At 53.8% G+C, this 16,231-nt stretch overlaps 1 protein-coding gene across 6 annotated transcripts; it reads left to right on the top strand.

Moving 5' to 3' along the window:
• The first annotated feature begins 946 nt into the window (after positions 1 to 946).
• Positions 947 to 13,703, top strand: LOC115947007 (maestro heat-like repeat-containing protein family member 6). 6 transcript variants are annotated; one of them, XM_034072550.1, is made up of 21 exons: positions 947 to 1,063; positions 2,809 to 4,217; positions 4,428 to 4,538; positions 4,819 to 4,898; positions 5,286 to 5,394; positions 5,651 to 5,740; positions 6,325 to 6,429; positions 7,026 to 7,197; positions 7,665 to 7,756; positions 8,750 to 8,893; positions 9,053 to 9,457; positions 9,989 to 10,176; positions 10,264 to 10,401; positions 10,625 to 10,730; positions 10,916 to 11,053; positions 11,341 to 11,523; positions 11,687 to 11,842; positions 12,168 to 12,269; positions 12,651 to 12,753; positions 13,009 to 13,068; positions 13,373 to 13,703. In XM_034072550.1, the coding sequence occupies exons 2-21, from the start codon at positions 3,918 to 3,920 to the stop codon at positions 13,543 to 13,545; spliced, it is 2,955 nt and encodes a 984-aa protein (XP_033928441.1). In that variant the 5' UTR covers positions 947 to 1,063; positions 2,809 to 3,917; the 3' UTR covers positions 13,546 to 13,703. The 6 variants fall into 6 exon arrangements, 5 of the variants coding, with proteins under 5 accessions (XP_033928441.1, XP_033928442.1, XP_033928444.1 ...); XM_034072551.1 differs by lacking the exon at positions 947 to 1,063 and adding an exon at positions 1,250 to 1,288 and having other exon boundaries at positions 3,369 to 4,217; XM_034072553.1 differs by lacking the exon at positions 947 to 1,063 and having other exon boundaries at positions 1,580 to 3,851; positions 4,126 to 4,217.
• The last annotated feature ends 2,528 nt before the right edge of the window (positions 13,704 to 16,231 follow it).

Below are 16,231 nucleotides of genomic sequence, written 5' to 3'. Positions count from 1 at the left end.
GTTCATAGTTATTGTATCTTGGGCCTGGGACAAAGTGCCCCTCTTAAAACAAACAGGAACAACCAATCTTTGTTGTGTTTGAAGGATCCAAGGAGAATGTCCAGGATTGGTGGCACCAAAGGCTGAGTTATTTTGACAGCCTGGCCAGGTCAGCAGGTCCTTTGCAACCCTAGCTGTTCTATGGTTCTAGATTTACTAAACAACGACTGAAAATACATGCAGGAACTTAATCAGTGTTTTCCTGTCTGGCATCTGTGTTCATCAGAACACTCCTGTTCATCAAGAGCTGTTAACAGTCAGGTGCTGAACTGAAGATGACACCTTATCTAGAAGAGGCATCTCCAGGCCAGTAAAATGCATTTTGGCTTGCCCAAAAGGGGTGGCCCTGTTCTCTCTTCCCGAAATGTAGCTTTTCCCTTTTTCTCACTGGGGAGAAAATTGAACCTTATCCCCAGAAATGCAAATCTTTCTTTTTATTTGGGAAAGACTTAGTCTGTCTGGGAAGACTGCAAAGCAGAGACAATTTACAGAAATAACATGTTCCACCAGCGTCTATATGCAGGCACGGAGCCATGTTGCGTGTGGCGGCAAGCCCGGGGGCCATCTTGTACGTGGCAGTGCCCAGTGGCTCTGCCCCTGCTCCAGTCTCTAGCGGCGTTCGGATTTTCTTGCCTAGAGGGCCTACTGCTGAGCGTGTGGCTGGAGCCGAGAACAGCTCTTTATCTAATGTCTTCCGAAAAAGTATACTTTTCTACTCGATACTATGTGCCTGGGCTAGGCTGGGTGTGGTTATGTCTGAAGAAGGAGCTTTCTCTCAAAGGGAGAACAACGTGCTCCAGCTGGGAGTGAAGCAGAGAGCTAGATCTGACTTGGAATGTTGCTTGGCTGTTTTGTTTTCTCCTTTATTCCAGCTTATAGCTGGAAAGTTGGGATTTTTTTTTGTGGGTTTTTTTCTTTTTCTATTTTTTTTGTGGCGCCACTCTGTTGTGCAAAGTGTTCTGTTTTCATGCCCAAAGGTAAAAGGGATGCCAGTAGTTGAAAACAAGTGGTGTGTAGACACAAGGTGTCATGGGTTCAGCAGTAGCTCATGCTCTGCCAGTGAGGAGGGAGAGATAGGGCGCCTGGTCTGGGCTAGTCGGGGAGGTATTCCATACCACAGCACGTCCTGCTTGGGGAGGGGACTGGAAGCTGGCCGGGAGGGAAGGAGTTAACACGCCGGGCTGAGCTCGGGGAGGGAACGGGAAGCTCTCTCTGGGGCTTCCGGCTGCTGGCCTCGTGGCGGCGGGTGGTATCGTATTCTCTCTCTCTGTTTGTCTCCTCTAACTTTGATTTGTTATTGGTACCGGTAGTTACTTCTGTTATACCTTGATTGCTGGACTGATATTACCTCGATCCGTGGGAGTTGTATCCCTCCGGCTCTCCTTCCCATCCCTCCGGGAGTGGGAAGGTGGGGGGGGGGGGGGGGGGGGGGGGAACAGAGGGGGAACTGTGCAGTTTTAGTTTAAACCGTTTTTATCTCAATCCGTGGGGGCTACATTCTTTGGATTCTTCTTCCTAACTCTCCGGGAGTAGGGAGACTTGATTTAAACCACGACAGTCAACATAATGTTTGAAAGAAAATTTTTATTAAATTTTCTACTGAAATCACTTTTCTATCCACCTAAGATATACTGAGTGTTTGTTACATACTGTGCACCTGCAATTGGTAGCCACAGTTCATAGTTATTGTATCTTGGGCCTGGGACAAAGTGCCCCTCTTAAAACAAACAGGAACAACCAATCTTTGTTGTGTTTGAAGGATCCAAGGAGAATGTCCAGGATTGGTGGCACCAAAGGCTGAGTTATTTTGACAGCCTGGCCAGGTCAGCAGGTCCTTTGCAACCCTAGCTGTTCTATGGTTCTAGATTTACTAAACAACGACTGAAAATACATGCAGGAACTTAATCAGTGTTTTCCTGTCTGGCATCTGTGTTCATCAGAACACTCCTGTTCATCAAGAGCTGTTAACAGTCAGGTGCTGAACTGAAGATGACACCTTATCTAGAAGAGGCATCTCCAGGCCAGTAAAATGCATTTTGGCTTGCCCAAAAGGGGTGGCCCTGTTCTCTCTTCCCGAAATGTAGCTTTTCCCTTTTTCTCACTGGGGAGAAAATTGAACCTTATCCCCAGAAATGCAAATCTTTCTTTTTATTTGGGAAAGACTTAGTCTGTCTGGGAAGACTGCAAAGCAGAGACAATTTACAGAAATAACATGTTCCACCAGCGTCTATATGCAGGCACGGAGCCATCTTGTGTGTGGCGGCAAGCCCGGGGGCCATGTTGCGTGTGGCGGCAAGCCCGGGGGCCATCTTGTACGTGGCGGCGCCCAGCGGCTCCGCCCCTGCGCCAGTCTCTAGCGGCGTTCGGATTTTCTTGCCTAGAGGGCCTACTGCTGAGCGTGTGGCTGGAGCCGAGAACAGCTCTTTATCTAATGTCTTCCGAAAAAGTATACTTTTCTACTCGATACTATGTGCCTGGGCTAGGCTGGGTGTGGTTATGTCTGAAGAAGGAGCTTTCTCTCAAAGGGAGAACAACGTGCTCCAGCTGGGAGTGAAGCAGAGAGCTAGATCTGACTTGGAATGTTGCTTTGGCTGTTTTGTTTTCTCCTTTATTCCAGCTTATAGCTGGAAAGTTGGGATTTTTTTTGTGGGTTTTTTTCTTTTTCTATTTTTTTTTGTGGCGCCACTCTGTTGTGCAAAGTGTTCTGTTTTCATGCCCAAAGGTAAAAGGGATGCCAGTAGTTGAAAACAAGTGGTGTGTAGACACAAGGTGTAGGGGGTAGACACAAAAGTGTAGGGGGTGATGCATGCTACTGGACCTGTTCTGTGGCATTGCTGTTGTTGCAGAGTTGAAGCATTGGTTTAGGATGTGGAAAGCCTGAGTCCATTTCCCCTTCAAGGGTTTCCACAGTTGCAGTTTTAGAGACCCTGGCATCTCTGAGAAAAGCCAGTTCTTAGTGCACAAGCATTTTCCTTGACACCTTGTGAAATCTTTGCTTCCAAAGACTTGTATGTACCTTTTTGTGGGAGGTGGCCTACTCACAGGATCATGTGGTATCTTGGGTGGGAACTGACTTCTAGAGGCTTCTGCTTGAACCTCGTGCTCAAAGCAGCATCAGACCAAGGTTCTTGGGGCTTTGTCCAGTCACATCTTCCTGGCATGAGACAGCACTGTCTCTCTGGGCAACCTGTGCATCTCTTTGCTGTCCTTATGAGGGAAAAGGCTTTTCCTTATTTCCAGTCTGAATGTCTCTCGAAGCCTCTTGTCTGTCATTATCCCACCATCCACTGCTGTGAAGAAACTGTCTCTGTCTTCATGTCCTCCTGTAGGTAGTGGAGGGTTGCTGTGAGGTCTGCCCTGAAGCTTTCTCCTCTACAGGCTGAATGAATGGCTTTCCCTCAGTCTCCTCTGAGGAGCTGGATGATCTGAAGTTCCTTTCCAGCCTGAACCATTCAGTGAAATTCTAGCTGTTAATGAAAAGAAGAAATAAGGTGGAAGAAAATGTGGTTTCTTGGTTACTTGAGTTGAGGGCCACAGCCAGGCGGGGCAACACATGGTGCTCCGCCCTGCAGCACATAGGTCACAATGCAGGCCAAGATACATTCCCTCCCTGGCCTGGGTGCTGCGTAACAGTGGGGCCCTCAGGGCAAGTAGTGTGCCCAGTCCCACAGGAACCAGGACTCTGAGGAGAGAAGAGCCAAGCAGCTTGTGCAGGAGCCCCTGCTGGGGCAGCTGGCGGTGACCATCAGTGGTCAGAAAGACCCAGGCAATGCCCATGGAGGAATCTCAGAGTGTCACCATCGATTACATAAGTAGGTATCAACAGGACCCCAGAGAATGGCCTTGGGGCACAGAACAGGGCAAGGAGAAGCAGGTGCATGGGCAGGAGGCAGCGGGGCTGCAGGGCTGGCACCTTTCTCACCCTGCTCCTGGCAGCATCTTGGAGGAGATGGACAGGGCATCAGCACCCTGGCCCAGGGTGTGCTGTGGGCACAGCAGCCGGGGCAGGGCTGGAGAGAGGACCCCATCTCTTCCCTCTACCTCCTACCCCTGCCTACAACTCTCCCCATTCTTGCTCTTCATCAGGTGTAGCTGCTGCTGCCTCTAGCATCCAGTTGCAGGATGAGGAAAAGGAGGCCCACGACTACATCATGGACTTTGTCAAAAGCACCAGAAGGGTAATGGCAGAATTTGTCAGCAAAGCTGTGCCAGCAGCTCCCAGATAGGTGCTGCCTACACACAGGCTCCTGAAGGGCTTCTGGCAGTGCAGAGCTGTTCCCCTCCTGGCCCCCTGCACCACTGCTGCAGCCCCTCAAGCCTTCACTCCTGCTGTCTGTACCATTGCCCCCTCACCCTTCTTCTCTGTCTCTCTTCTCCTGGACTGACAGGATCAGGACTCAAAGATGAAGTTTCTGGCCTCCATCGACATGCTCTGCAGAGCCTCAGTGCAAGGAAGGTACCAGAGCCCAACATCCCATGAGCTGCTGAGTAAACTGGAGGTGAGTGGCCCTCCCAGCGGGGCTAAGGGAAAGGAGCAGAGATGGCCAAGCACCGGACCGGTGATAAGGACAGCACTCAGGCATCTGGGCACAGACAGCGGAAGAGTAGGACAGGCCTTGTGGGAACAGCTCTTCCTGCCACTGGGGCCACTGCAGAGCAGGGGGCTGCTGTGGGTCCTGGAGCTGACTGGCAGACTTTGCCCACTCTGCAGACTGGCAGACCGGTGCCAGGCACTGGCAGCTGCTGTGCCCCGGATCCAGCCATGCTTTCCCTCTGCAGGCACTAATGCAAAACGAGACCTTCGACAGCATGGACACCATGATGTGGCAGCAAGCCCTGCTTGCCATCGCTGCACTGAGGTACCTGTCCCAGAGCCTGGCCAGGCCAGAGCCTCCCATGGGCCTGGTAGCACCAGGAATTTCCTGTGCTGGTGGTGTGGTCTTTGGGCCTCTGCTCTCCCACCTCTCAGCCCATCAGTGGGTCAGGCAGGATAGCGGTGGATGCTCCAGGGCTACCCGACGCCTCTTGGCTTTTCCTCTGAAGGAAGAGGCAGGAGATGGAAAGGGCTTCAGGGTTCACTGCCCAGGGCTGCCCTCTGTCCCTGACTCAGCAGAACGGGGGGAGGGAGGAGATGCCTTGCCTACCTTGTGTAGGTTCAACCGTGGGGACTGCTGGTCATAGTGTTTGTGGCCACCTTCCCCAGTGTAGAAACCCTTGCATCCAGCTGGCACCTTCTCTCCTTGCAGCAAATACAGGGAAAGTGTGCTGTATAACCACCTCTGCAAATACATAGGTGACACCTTCAGTTTTGTTGCAAGCGAGACGATCAGCCAGTGTACTCCATTCTACGACCAGGTAAATGTGGGCTGAGCTGCAGAGAGCCTGACAGCCTGTCCTTCTGCATGGTCCCCTCACTGACTTTGACTGCTGGAAGCCAACAGGAGAAGGAAGGCCAGGGAGACCCTGAGGCCTCCCCTGGGCACCAGAGCCTTTGGGCACCAGCTGAGGGCCACCTCAGGTGCAAGGCAGGCAAGCAAACTTTTTGCAAGGAAGAAGCATGTAACCTGCTGCATCTCTGTGTATCTGTGTCTGTCTATGTCTCTCCTTACAGATCCTGAAAACCCTTGACAGTGTGCTGGAGGCGCTGATACATGGTGCTTCACAGAAATCCTGCATCTTCATAACAGAGAAAATACTGCAGGTCAGGCGTTTACCAAGAGCAGAGCTCACGGGATGTCTTCCTTGCCTTACCCTAAATTGATGAGACCTTCTAAAGCATGCGCCCCCCAGGCCAAGGGGTGAAAAGAGTTTCTGGCACTGCTGAGCCACTGCCCTCACTGTCTGCCCTGTTCACGTTCTCCTCCCCATTTGCCAGCAGGGTGGGGATGCTCTAGGATACGGCCATAGTACAAGGTGCATAGTGCAATGGGAGCTCAGCCCTGAAGGTCTTCTCTTCTGGCCTACTCATGGGCCTGGCCTCCCTTCTGCAGCCCCTGCCAGAGGTTCTGGTCTTCTTGGAGAGGGAGCCTTTTTGGAGCTGCATGTGGAAGGGGGCAGAGGTGCCTTGGGGATGGGGTCTGGCAACTTCCCTGACTACAGCAAGTCACCAACAGCTGGCAGTGGTCCCCAGATCACAACATGGATGGACCCCATTCCAGGTCTTGCTCTGGACCATGGGAAACCTTGGCAGCACATTGCATAAACAGCATGAGATGCTTGACAGAACCCCTGCTCTGGGAGTCACTGTTGTTTCCCACGGCAAACCTGCAGCTTTTCCCTTTTCAGGTTCTGCTGCCCATCACGGCATCTGAGGACGTGGCTAAGCGCCGAAAGGCTGTAGGGTGGATTGTACGCCTCACCTACTTTTTATCGTCCTCTTCAATGCTGGAGGTAAGGAGCCTGTGATGAAGGTGACTTATGGCTACCGCTTGCCCCTTCCTGGTGCCACAGAGTAGCTGACCACTCTGGGCCCCCTTCAAGGGAAGCCTGGGTGCAGGACAGTAGGGGATTCAGCAAGGCTAAACCTTGCACCAGCATCTTTGGTCCTCTGTCTGGGAGCTGCACTCTGTCTTGTGCCTTTTCTCCCAGGAGCCAGTGCTGTCCCTGGCTGGGCATGAGAGCATTTTGCAGATGCAGCTCTGGCAGCCCTCCCTCCCCTGGAGATGGGGAGTCCTGCAGCTGGTGAAGGAGGGCTCTGTCAGCTGACTATGAGTCTGGAGGAGCAGCAGATCCAGGGTCTCAGTCTTCTTTCAGACACCTACCCCAGCCCAAGGGGCTCACAGGGCGAGAAGGCAGAACCCTTCCAGAGTTACCTTCATAGGGAGACAGCACAGTCCTTGCCCTGGCTTGACCGCCAGTGCAGTGCAGTGACCGTGCGGTGCAGCTGCTCACGTGGCACTTGGCCTGGGGGCTGCTCTTAGAGGTTAAGGCTTTCATCCCATCTGCCACAGCTTGGCCCTGCTACTGCCGCTTCCTCTTTCCCACAGCACTTCAATGCAGAATACGGCATGCGGCGCTTCTCCAGAAACAAGCCTCTGGATTTCCTAGGGCACGCAGTGGGGTACCTTGCCCTGTCCTGTGCTGAGGAGGACCAGGAGATCAGCTGCGGGGCTTTCCAGGCACTGTGTAACTTCAAGAGGTTCCTTCTGGTGCGACAGAGTAAGAGACACTGAGGCAGGCTGGAGCTTTCCAGCTGCAAGGGCCCAGGCAAGGTACCGCACTGCCCTAGCGCCCTCCTCTGCTAGAGGAAGGAGCAGCAAATGCCTCCGTCACTGGAGCAGGGCAGCAGCTGTGCAAACCGTAGAGCACACACAGCCTGCTACGGAGCAGCAGCTTGGGACCTGTCCCGAGAGCCCTTGAGCTGGAGAGCCAGTGGCTGCAGCATGCCTGGGCTTCTGTCCTCCTCCTGAGCAGAAAGCCAGACTGAACTCTCCTGCCCCTCTACAGCCTAAGAGGCTGTTTTCCTCTCTTCCCCTGATAAACGGGCCCACTACCGCCCTGGCACATCTCCAGCTCCCATGGAATGGAGAGCCAAGCACAGCTCTCCTTGACACTCTCACCTGCTGCCTCCAGCTCTCTGTTGTTCCTGCCACTGTTGTTCACACTGTGTTTCCCCTCCTGCCCAGGCTACTGTGCGAAACGTGAGGATACAGAGATGCCTCTGGAGCGGGAAGTTGTTAACAGCTTGTGGCCTATGGAGCTCAATGATGAAATGGCGGTAATGACCTTCTCTTGCTGGGGCTTTTGGCTGTGGGGCTAGCAGGACACTCCCATGAACCAGTGCCTTGGCTATTGTGGTGGATGGCAAGGCCTCCTGTGCTCCACGAGGGAGTAGGCAGAGGCTTTAACCCAGTGTCAGTGGAGCAGCTCTGGCCATCTTGGCCACTGGCAAGCTCTGGTTCCTGGCAGAGCCAGCACACTGTAGCTCTATAGCTCTTGCCCGTGGCTCAGCCCACCCCTCGCCTTCAGCCCACAGGGCAGCTCCCTCTACACGCTCTGAAGGTCTGACTAGGTAAAACCTAGTGTCAGAAATATTTTTTTAGTGATTCCCAGAATGAATTTAAGATGCAGATGAGGTCAAGCGCCACAGTTGGTCAGTTTGTTTATTATAAAAATATAATTCTTTTAAAAAGATTATTATAAAATATATAGTGATAGGACAGTTTGGAAAAGAGGACAGAAATTAAGCAAGCATTCAGAGTGCAGAGAGATGGTCACCACCATGGATCCAGTGGTGTCCTGAGGGCCCATATTCATCTTCCTTGTTGGGTGGCCACCTGGCAATTACCTTTGTCCCCTTTTATTACGTGTTGGGGGAAGTACCTCTGTTCGTAATGTCACGTACCGCACATTCCTAGTTGATCACATGCATCCACTTTTGCTGGTCTTGCAGCCAGCTGTCTGCACATGTCTGTCAGGAGTCCTTGAGATAATGGACAGCAATCTTTGAGACAGTGGACCTCAGTTCCTCATGCCAGTCTTTCACACCAATCTTTGAGGCAATGAACGGTGGAGCCTGATTTCAGTTCAGTCTCTCACACATGCTCCCGTGGCTGCAGTCACCCCAGAGCAGCCCCCAGTGCTGGCACTTGTCCTGGGGGTGGGCCAGCACTGCCCCGGCTGTGTCAGCCCAGAGCCAACCTGACTGCTTAGCTCTGCTCTGCCACCAGCGCCCTCAGGGTGACAACACTTCCCTCTCTTTCTCCCTTAGGAACCTGGGAACTTCTTACTCCCTTCCGAGAGGTACAACGTAGTCCTCACAGTTTTGAGCAACATGACACAAGAAAGAGTCTCTAACACCCAGGTGATTGCCAACACGCTGAAGACAGCCTTGATGTGCTTGAAGCTGACCAAGGTAAGCAGCATGCATCTGGACTGCCCTGTGCGTGTGCCCTCAGGGCACATGTCCAGTGGCCTTTGAGGCTGGCAAGGAGTGACAGGAGAGGAACAGTCCTTGGGGGCAGCAGGGGCCGTGGCTGCACTGCACCCAGCTCCACACTTCTGCCTCCGCCAGGTGGATGACTACATGCAGATCATCTATAGGCAGCTGATGCTTGTTACCAGAAGGTCGCTGTGGGACATCCTGATGCAGACCCTGCTCCAAATGGCCCAGCTGCACTCTTGGGATGTGACCACTAGCCTGCTGTCGATTTCCATCACTGGTGACATAGACATGGCCCTTCAGCTTCAGGCGAATCCTAGGACCTCTGAGAACTGCCAAGACAAAACTTGTTATGGCCAAGATGGCCCCACTGATTCTGATCTGTGGCATCGCACCACTACCGGGGCCATGTGGAACGCGCTGGCATGTGAGCCCAGCATTTCGGGCAGAATACTGAAGTCGCTGGTACTGATCCAGCACACAAGCATGTTGCAGAGCAACTTCAGGACAAACTGCAACTGCCACGTATTGCTGACTGTGAGTGTCCGGATGAGGCCTGGTCTGCCCTGCCTGGGGCTGTGCACCCCTCACCAGCTCCTCCTCCCCTCTCCCTCTGCTCCGAAACCTGGACCTCCAAAAGGTCACTGAGGGCTTCAGGGCTACAGCCAGGCAGGGCAGCACATGCTGCTCGGCCCTGCGGCAGACTGGCAAGCAGCCTGCCCCTGCTGCCCTTGGGGGTCCTCCTCCCTCCCCACCTCCTGCTGCTTGGGCAGCCAGGAAGCCTGAGGGGAAGAGCAGGCTGTGGGGCTGGAGAAGGTGAGTGCAGCGTAGCCAGCATGGGCTATGGGGCTGGCTGAGCTCTTCCCTCAGGACCATCAAAGCTTATGTGTCCATGCTAGAAATGGGCACCAAGCCCTGAATGCCACCACAGGGGAGCTCCAGGCCATGCAGCTGGCTGGACTCTGTCCTGGCATCTCCCTCCAGTCAGCGCAGCTCCTGAACCCCCTAGCCCCAGGCATGCTGCAGGGACATCTCTGCAGTGAGAGTGTCCCTGGGTGTTTTCTGCAGATAACTAATGTCATGCGCATGGCCTTCCTGGTGCCTTCCAACCAAAGCAACATAAGGAAACATTTGGAGGAGCTCTTCATGGCACTGGTCTTGCAGATCTCCTTCACCACCAAGAGCCCACAGGAGGGCTGCTGCTGCTCTAAGATTTTGAATAAGGAGGCTGAGGATCGTGTAGTCAACCGTCGCAGGTACTCTGCTCCTGTACCCCGGTGTCTGCCCTGGGCCAGAGCCAGGGCCACGCTTCCACACGTGACCATGCTTTGCTCTGCATGCAGGTGCGTGGTGAGGACCATGCAAGCTTTCTTCCATTTTCTGGGTGGTGACTCCCTGGTTGAAGACATCAAAGGGGAGGGTGCTTGGGACATGCTCATGAGCCCCTACGACTACCCCAGTGGCATCAGGGTCCTGAGTAGGTAAGAGCTTTGTCAGCCATCCTTGCGTCTGCTGCTGTTTCCCCACTGGAGGGAAAGGGTCCCCTGCATGATCCTCTTCAGCACAGGTGGTGGGGTGCAAGCCGCCAACACAAGGTGCAGATGGAGCCGTGACTTGTGTGGCCAAGCCGTGACTTGTGTGGCACCATAGGCCCAGAGAGCTTTGCCTGTCTCAGTGCTGCCAATGCCTTCTTCCCCCTGCTAGAGTGCTGAAGCATAAAGAACGGGCCAGCTGCACCTCCATATGTGAAGAGGCGGTTGGAATCATACGATCACATGAGGACATCTGTGCCATTATTGTCTGCATTGAGGTGGGCCTGGTGGCAAGTATTTCCTCTTCAAGAGCAGGCAGGGGGAAGCTGGGCCACATGCATGAGGCAGAGGGGAGGTGGCAAGGGTGCCACTGCCTCCCGTCTGAGCTGTGCCCAGCTCTGGTGCCTTGCCCTGGGCCTTCCAGGAGCTCTGCGGCTCTCACTCTGCTCTGGGTGTGTTTCAGCTCCTGGACTGCACCAGGCTGAAGATTGACGATAGCCTCATCCTGTATGTCCTCCACATGCGGCTGCGTAGCGAGAGTTCAGTGCTGCGCAAGGTAGCGATCACAAGCCTCGCCACGCTGTCTGAGAAACCTAAGCAGGTGAGCAGGGGCAGCCAGGCTCAGTGAGGGCATCTGCCTGGGCCTGGGCAGCAGGTGGTTGTGTGCGCAGCGGTGTGCTTGGGCTGTGCCAGGAATCAGGAGTGGTGAGAACTGTGCCCACTGCCCCCACTGCCCTGTTCAGCAGCCCCTCAGCCACTGAACACAAAAGGCAGGGCATTGGGCTGTGCTGCACATGGGGAGATCTCTGTCTGCCCCTCTGCAAGCGGAGTGGTTTTGCTGGTGCTGTCCTCCTCAACTGTGTCACCAAGAAAGCGTGTTTCACATAGGCAAAGGCTATGTCTCTGCAAGGCCTGCTGCCAGCCGTTATGCAGCAACTGCAGGATGATGACTGCGACGTCATGAAGGCCGCCCTGACTGTCCTCAGCAACATCCTCTGCGTGGTAGACAGGCAGACGGCTGGCCCCATTGCTCTGCAGCTGCTCAACATGCTCCTGCCACTCTTTGAAAATGTAAGGCAGCGAGAGAGCCCCTTGGGTGGCATGTGTGTGTGGCTCAGGGATGGTGCATCCCTCTCCATGTGTGCTCACTGGCCTGTGAGTGGTGGTTCTTCTCACTTCAGTGGCTTGGAGAAGCGAGGGCTGAGGTCCTCTCCTCTTACTTCTCTCGTCCTAGGCGAGCAGCTGCGTGCGAAAGCAGTCCATCCTCCTCAGCAGAGATGTGATGAGGGTTTCATTCAGGTCTCACAAAAAGCAGATGAGGAAGGATGTGCACAGAAGCCTCCTGCCCTTGTTCTTCCACCTGCATGACAGTGACTCAAGTGTGGCTCAGGTGGGCATTTCTGAGCTCTTTGAATGTGCTGCATCTGGAGCCCTCTCAGAGCCCCTTCCTGCCTGCAGCCGCAGAGCTGGCAGCCCGTGTGAAGGGGGATAGGGACATACCCTACACCTGCCCTACCACATCCAGCATCGCCCAGCAGCAGTGCTGGCCATAAAGACCTGAGCACTGGAGGCCCTGTGGGCTTTCCAGCAGCACCTGCAGGTGCCTAAGGCCAGGTTTTGACCCCAACCCTTGCTGCCCTCATACTCAGCCCAGGGATCTCCAGGTCCTCTTTCCTGGGTAGAGGTGCCATCTCCCTGTCTCTGCTGCTCTGAAGGCCTCCAAGGAAGCTGTCGTTGAAGCTGCCAAGTTCCTGAGGTGGCAGCAGCTCCAGAAGCTGTTGCAGACAGAGCAGATATGGGGGGCTGCCAAGTGCATGGTAAGGATGTCCCCAAAGCCCTGCAAGCCAGCCTGGAGAAGCCTCTCTCCCCCAGTCCCCAGCACATGGGGCTAGCAGCTTTCCCCCTGCCCTCCATGGCAGCCCTGTGCTGCCTGCCTGCAGGGCACAGGGGTCCCATTTCCCCCCCCTCCCCCGCCCCCCCCCCCCCCCCCCCCCCCGAGTCCAGGGGTTCCCCACTGGCCTTTGGTGGCAGGGTGGCACTGCAGCACCCTGGCCAGGGAGCATGCTGCCCTCTGCTCCCTCCAAACCCTGGCACCAGCTAGCTGCTGGCTGGGCATTGCAGGTGTCCTGGCAGGGGAGGCCAGTCCTGGGTGCAGGGGGAGTGTCTGTGTCAACTCTGTCCCTGTGTGCTCGCTCTAGCTGAAGAGAAGCAGAAGGAGGTTGGAGGAGTACCTGCATCAGAGCCTGCTGTATCAGCAGAGCCCACAGGAGCCCTTGCGCGAGGCGGCCGTCAGGTTCATTGGTGAGCCACAAGCTGCCTGGGGGTCCCTCACTGCACCTCAGCAGCTCAGCCCCAGCCATAGCTACTGCCAAATCCACCAGGCAGCTGCAGAGCCCCAGCTGCCCGATGTGACTGATGTGGGGCTGGGTCCCTCATGACCACTTCACGCTCCAGGAGCTACCCCGGGCTCAGCCTTGCCCAGCGGGCCAGTGGGGGTGAACTGGGCTGCTGGGGTGGTCAGGTCAGCAGGATCTGTGACTGGCTGTGTGTGCCTAGGGCTCGCTGGGCAGCATCTGAAGGATGGGCGCAAGGAGAAGATCCTGGTCATTAATGAAGGTGAGGGAGGGCAGTGGGGTGCCTGTGGGTAGGAGGAAAGGCCCTGGGTAGGGAGCTATAATCCCTGGCCTGGCCTAGGAGGGCTCTGCGCCCTCTGTGGGTGAGGGATGGCGTGGGCAGAGTAGAGAGATTTGAGGAGCACGTGGGACACTGGTGGGCAACACCTTCCATCTAATCCTGGTACCCCTGCCTCCCTCCTGGCTGTGGGAATTGCTGTGGGGTGGGAGTGGCCCTGGCTAGAGGGACTCTTCAGATCCCCTGCAGATCTGGGCTGTGACAGTGGCTCTGTTCCTTTCCATCGCAGCCCTTCAAAACATGGAGAATGACAGCAGCCCCTTGGTCTCTTCCCTGGTGCTCAAAACGAAGCAGATGCTGTATGATGCATGTGAAGAGCCTTCGTCCAGGTCCTTCCTGGCGGCACTGTGGTGCTGCCTCCGGAGGGCAGAGAGAAGGAGGATCCCTAACCAGCTGGTCTGATCCAGGGCACTGAAGTGGAAGAGCTTCCTATGAGATTCTTCCTCCAAGTGCAGGGAAACAGCAATAGATTGTTTTCTGTTGACATTTTTTATTATGTCAACATAATGTTTGAAAGAAAATTTTTATTAAATTTTCTACTGAAATCACTTTTCTATCCACCTAAGATATACTGAGTGTTTGTTACATACTGTGCACCTGCAATTGGTAGCCACAGTTCATAGTTATTGTATCTTGGGCCTGGGACAAAGTGCCCCTCTTAAAACAAACAGGAACAACCAATCTTTGTTGTGTTTGAAGGATCCAAGGAGAATGTCCAGGATTGGTGGCACCAAAGGCTGAGTTATTTTGACAGCCTGGCCAGGTCAGCAGGTCCTTTGCAACCCTAGCTGTTCTATGGTTCTAGATTTACTAAACAACGACTGAAAATACATGCAGGAACTTAATCAGTGTTTTCCTGTCTGGCATCTGTGTTCATCAGAACACTCCTGTTCATCAAGAGCTGTTAACAGTCAGGTGCTGAACTGAAGATGACACCTTATCTAGAAGAGGCATCTCCAGGCCAGTAAAATGCATTTTGGCTTGCCCAAAAGGGGTGGCCCTGTTCTCTCTTCCCGAAATGTAGCTTTTCCCTTTTTCTCACTGGGGAGAAAATTGAACCTTATCCCCAGAAATGCAAATCTTTCTTTTTATTTGGGAAAGACTTAGTCTGTCTGGGAAGACTGCAAAGCAGAGACAATTTACAGAAATAACATGTTCCACCAGCGTCTATATGCAGGCACGGAGCCATCTTGTGTGTGGCGGCAAGCCCGGGGGCCATCTTGTACGTGGCAGTGCCCAGTGGCTCTGCCCCTGCTCCAGTCTCTAGCGGCGTTCGGATTTTCTTGCCTAGAGGGCCTACTGCTGAGCGTGTGGCTGGAGCCGAGAACAGCTCTTTATCTAATGTCTTCCGAAAAAGTATACTTTTCTACTCGATACTATGTGCCTGGGCTAGGCTGGGTGTGGTTATGTCTGAAGAAGGAGCTTTCTCTCAAAGGGAGAACAACGTGCTCCAGCTGGGAGTGAAGCAGAGAGCTAGATCTGACTTGGAATGTTGCTTTGGCTGTTTTGTTTTCTCCTTTATTCCAGCTTATAGCTGGAAAGTTGGGATTTTTTTTTGTGGGTTTTTTTCTTTTTCTATTTTTTTTGTGGCGCCACTCTGTTGTGCAAAGTGTTCTGTTTTCATGCCCAAAGGTAAAAGGGATGCCAGTAGTTGAAAACAAGTGGTGTGTAGACACAAGGTGTCATGGGTTCAGCAGTAGCTCATGCTCTGCCAGTGAGGAGGGAGAGATAGGGCGCCTGGTCTGGGCTAGTCGGGGAGGTATTCCATACCACAGCACGTCCTGCTTGGGGAGGGGACTGGAAGCTGGCCGGGAGGGAAGGAGTTAACACGCCGGGCTGAGCTCGGGGAGGGAACGGGAAGCTCTCTCTGGGGCTTCCGGCTGCTGGCCTCGTGGCGGCGGGTGGTATCGTATTCTCTCTCTCTGTTTGTCTCCTCTAACTTTGATTTGTTATTGGTACCGGTAGTTACTTCTGTTATACCTTGATTGCTGGACTGATATTACCTCGATCCGTGGGAGTTGTATCCCTCCGGCTCTCCTTCCCATCCCTCCGGGAGTGGGAAGGTGGGGGGGGGGGGGGGGGGGGGGGGGGGGAACAGAGGGGGAACTGTGCAGATTTAGTTTAAACCGTTTTTATCTCAATCCGTGGGGGCTACATTCTTTGGATTCTTCTTCCTAACTCTCCGGGAGTAGGGAGACTTGATTTAAACCACGACAGTCAACATAATGTTTGAAAGAAAATTTTTATTAAATTTTCTACTGAAATCACTTTTCTATCCACCTAAGATATACTGAGTGTTTGTTACATACTGTGCACCTGCAATTGGTAGCCACAGTTCATAGTTATTGTATCTTGGGCCTGGGACAAAGTGCCCCTCTTAAAACAAACAGGAACAACCAATCTTTGTTGTGTTTGAAGGATCCAAGGAGAATGTCCAGGATTGGTGGCACCAAAGGCTGAGTTATTTTGACAGCCTGGCCAGGTCAGCAGGTCCTTTGCAACCCTAGCTGTTCTATGGTTCTAGATTTACTAAACAACGACTGAAAATACATGCAGGAACTTAATCAGTGTTTTCCTGTCTGGCATCTGTGTTCATCAGAACACTCCTGTTCATCAAGAGCTGTTAACAGTCAGGTGCTGAACTGAAGATGACACCTTATCTAGAAGAGGCATCTCCAGGCCAGTAAAATGCATTTTGGCTTGCCCAAAAGGGGTGGCCCTGTTCTCTCTTCCCGAAATGTAGCTTTTCCCTTTTTCTCACTGGGGAGAAAATTGAACCTTATCCCCAGAAATGCAAATCTTTCTTTTTATTTGGGAAAGACTTAGTCTGTCTGGGAAGACTGCAAAGCAGAGACAATTTACAGAAATAACATGTTCCACCAGCGTCTATATGCAGGCACGGAGCCATCTTGTGTGTGGCGGCAAGCCCGGGGGCCATGTTGCGTGTGGCGGCAAGCCCGGGGGCCATCTTGTACGTGGCGGCGCCCAGCGGCTCCGCCCCTGCGCCAGTCTCTAGCGGCGTTCGGATTTTCTTGCCTAGAGGGCCTACTGCTGAGCGTGTGGCTGGAGCCGAGAACAGCTCTTTATC

Source organism: Melopsittacus undulatus, chromosome Z (genome assembly GCF_012275295.1).
Source record: "Melopsittacus undulatus isolate bMelUnd1 chromosome Z, bMelUnd1.mat.Z, whole genome shotgun sequence".
In the NCBI taxonomy this organism is placed as follows: Eukaryota; Metazoa; Chordata; class Aves; order Psittaciformes; family Psittaculidae; genus Melopsittacus; species Melopsittacus undulatus.
The sequence above is the reverse complement of the archived record's forward strand: the minus strand, read 5'-3'. Positions and strand labels throughout refer to the sequence as shown.

Excerpts from the sequence above, each read along its gene's own strand:
- LOC115947007 (XM_034072550.1), top strand. The coding sequence starts at position 3,918 with ATGGGCAGGAGGCAGCGGGGCTGCAGGGCTGGCACCTTTCTCACCCTG. Across the intron at positions 11,843-12,167 it reads GTGACTCAAGTGTGGCTCAG|GCCTCCAAGGAAGCTGTCGT; the intron begins GTGGGCATTTCT and ends GCTGCTCTGAAG. Across the intron at positions 13,069-13,372 it reads GATCCTGGTCATTAATGAAG|CCCTTCAAAACATGGAGAAT; the intron begins GTGAGGGAGGGC and ends TTTCCATCGCAG.